The 2,226-nt window shown below is 32.0% G+C and overlaps 1 protein-coding gene across 1 annotated transcript in view; it reads right to left on the reverse strand.

Moving 5' to 3' along the window:
• The window catches only part of LOC106878166 (synaptogenesis protein syg-2), a 180,518-nt gene that overhangs the window by 160,718 nt on the left and 17,574 nt on the right, over nt 1-2,226 (reverse strand). Inside the window, exon 2 of the mRNA XM_052973352.1 lies at nt 1,777-2,058. Coding sequence (XP_052829312.1) covers nt 1,777-1,945 — 169 coding nt within the window. The 5' untranslated portion in view covers nt 1,946-2,058. The remainder of the gene's footprint in view (nt 1-1,776; nt 2,059-2,226) is intronic.

The following is a 2,226-nucleotide window of genomic DNA, read 5'->3' on the forward strand; positions in this document are numbered from 1 at the left end:
AACCCCCCACACATACATATCGTTGCTATTATGTTAACCTGTTGTGTGTCCGAATTTGACCAAATGCGTTTTTTTTTTTTTTTACAATATTTATTTTTGCTTGCAATAACGGGTTCTTTTGATCAAACTATCGTATCTCCAGCTGCTTCAGATGCCAAAATATGAAAATTATCAAAGTGTAGTGCAATGGTTTTGCTATAGAATGGTAAAACTATTTTTCTGTTTTCTGAAAAAGCAACGTTTTGGACTTATGTTACCTTTGCATAATAACAACTATACATATATATATTACATCAGCCCCAGTAAGCAACTGGTACTTATTTTATCAATCCTGGAAGGATAAAAGGCAAAGTTGACCTCGGTGGAATTTGAACTCAGAATGTAAGGATGGAGGAAATACCACCAAGCATTTTGCCTGGCGTGCAAATGATTCGGTCAGCTTGCCACCTTAATAAGAACAACAACAACAATGATGATGATGATGATATCATGTGTATATTTTTTAGTGCTTAAAGCGATCTTAAATGGTTAAAGAATTCTTCTCAAAGCAAATAAACGTGATTTTATATCTAGAAATGAATGACATCCAAAAGTAGATAAGATTCTCCAAAGTTTAATACATTTTGGTAAAGACCACATTTATTCCTCCTCATTTTCTTAATCTTCTAAAATAAAAATATAAATTTTCTCTATAAAATGAAATCTTGATAAAATATTTTGATGATTTCTTAGAAACCAGAGAGAGATGTTAAAAATGGAGAAAAAAAAGGAGATGATTATTTAAGTAAATAAATAAATAATATAAGTGAAGTTTTAGAAAATAAATATATTTCTACCATGGGAATTTGAAATCATTAAATATATTTTGAAAACAGCTTAATCTGAATTTTGCAATAAATAAATAATGTTGTTGTTATCGTTGTAGTGGTGGTGGTGGTAGCTATTTAGCCCTGGGATAATCCTGTTTGAGAAAACATATGATCAAAATCAAAGGTGTTCTAGCCAGTCATTTTGAGTTTTATTTTCTTTATATTATTTAAATGTGTGTTTCTGTTTGTCGCCCCACCATTGCTTGACAACCGATGTTGGTGTGCTTATGTTCTCATAACTCGGTGGTTTGGCAAAATGGACTGATAGAATAAGTACTAGGCTTACAAAGAATAAGTCCTTGGGTTGAACTGTTCGACTAAAGGCAGTGCTCCAGCATGGTCACAGTCAAATGACTGAAGCAAGTAAAAGAATAAAAGAATATATATATATATATACATATACACACAAACACACACACACACATATATATTCTCTTATTCTTTTATTTTACTTGTTACAGTCATTAGGCTGCAGACATGCAGAGTCGCCTTCTTGAAGAATTTTAGTTGAAGAAATCAACCCCAGTATTTACATTTTAAAAATAGATAAATAGAAATAGACAGATAAGTAGAGAGATATGAATAGATAGATAGATAGAAAGACAGACAGATAGATGGATAGATAGAGATGAATAGATGGATAGGCATATATATATAAAGACAGATAGATAGATAGATAGATAAACAAATAGATAGATAGACAAATATATTATACATGCACCCATATATATATAGTACAAAACAAATTAAAGAATTAAATAACCAAACTCCTGGAAAACCAAAATCTCTTCTGCAATAAGACAACAACAATACACAAATCAATGACAATGGAATATCAAATGAAACAAAAACAAAAAAAAAATCCCAAATAAACCAACAAAACCCAGAACAAATGCATCGGACTTACCATCAACACAAGCATATTCTATGGAATATTCTGATATGTGTGGAGCCAGACGATTACAGGCAGGAGAGCGTAATTGCAAAATGCAAGGATTAGCTTTGTGACACATTTTTTTAAGGTATTTCAAACAACCCTTAACAAACGTCCGTCGGACTCCAGATGTGATTGACATGACAACAACCCAACCATTTCTCCAGCATCCTATAGACGTACTGCTCAGGCCTGCTGAACACGTTGGTATCTTAAAATCAGGTCGAGGTTCGATGATTGGACATCGATGGTCATCTGCAAAAGACAGAGAAAAGAAAATTATTGGAATATAATGAAATGGAATAGTGATATGGCTTTATACGACTGAAACTGAAATAATATATAGATATCTCTCTCTCTCTCTCTCTCTCTCTCTCTCTCTCTCTCTCTCTCTATATATATATATATATATATATATATATA

This window comes from Octopus bimaculoides, chromosome 15 (genome assembly GCF_001194135.2).
Source record: "Octopus bimaculoides isolate UCB-OBI-ISO-001 chromosome 15, ASM119413v2, whole genome shotgun sequence".
Classification (NCBI taxonomy): Eukaryota; Metazoa; Mollusca; class Cephalopoda; order Octopoda; family Octopodidae; genus Octopus; species Octopus bimaculoides.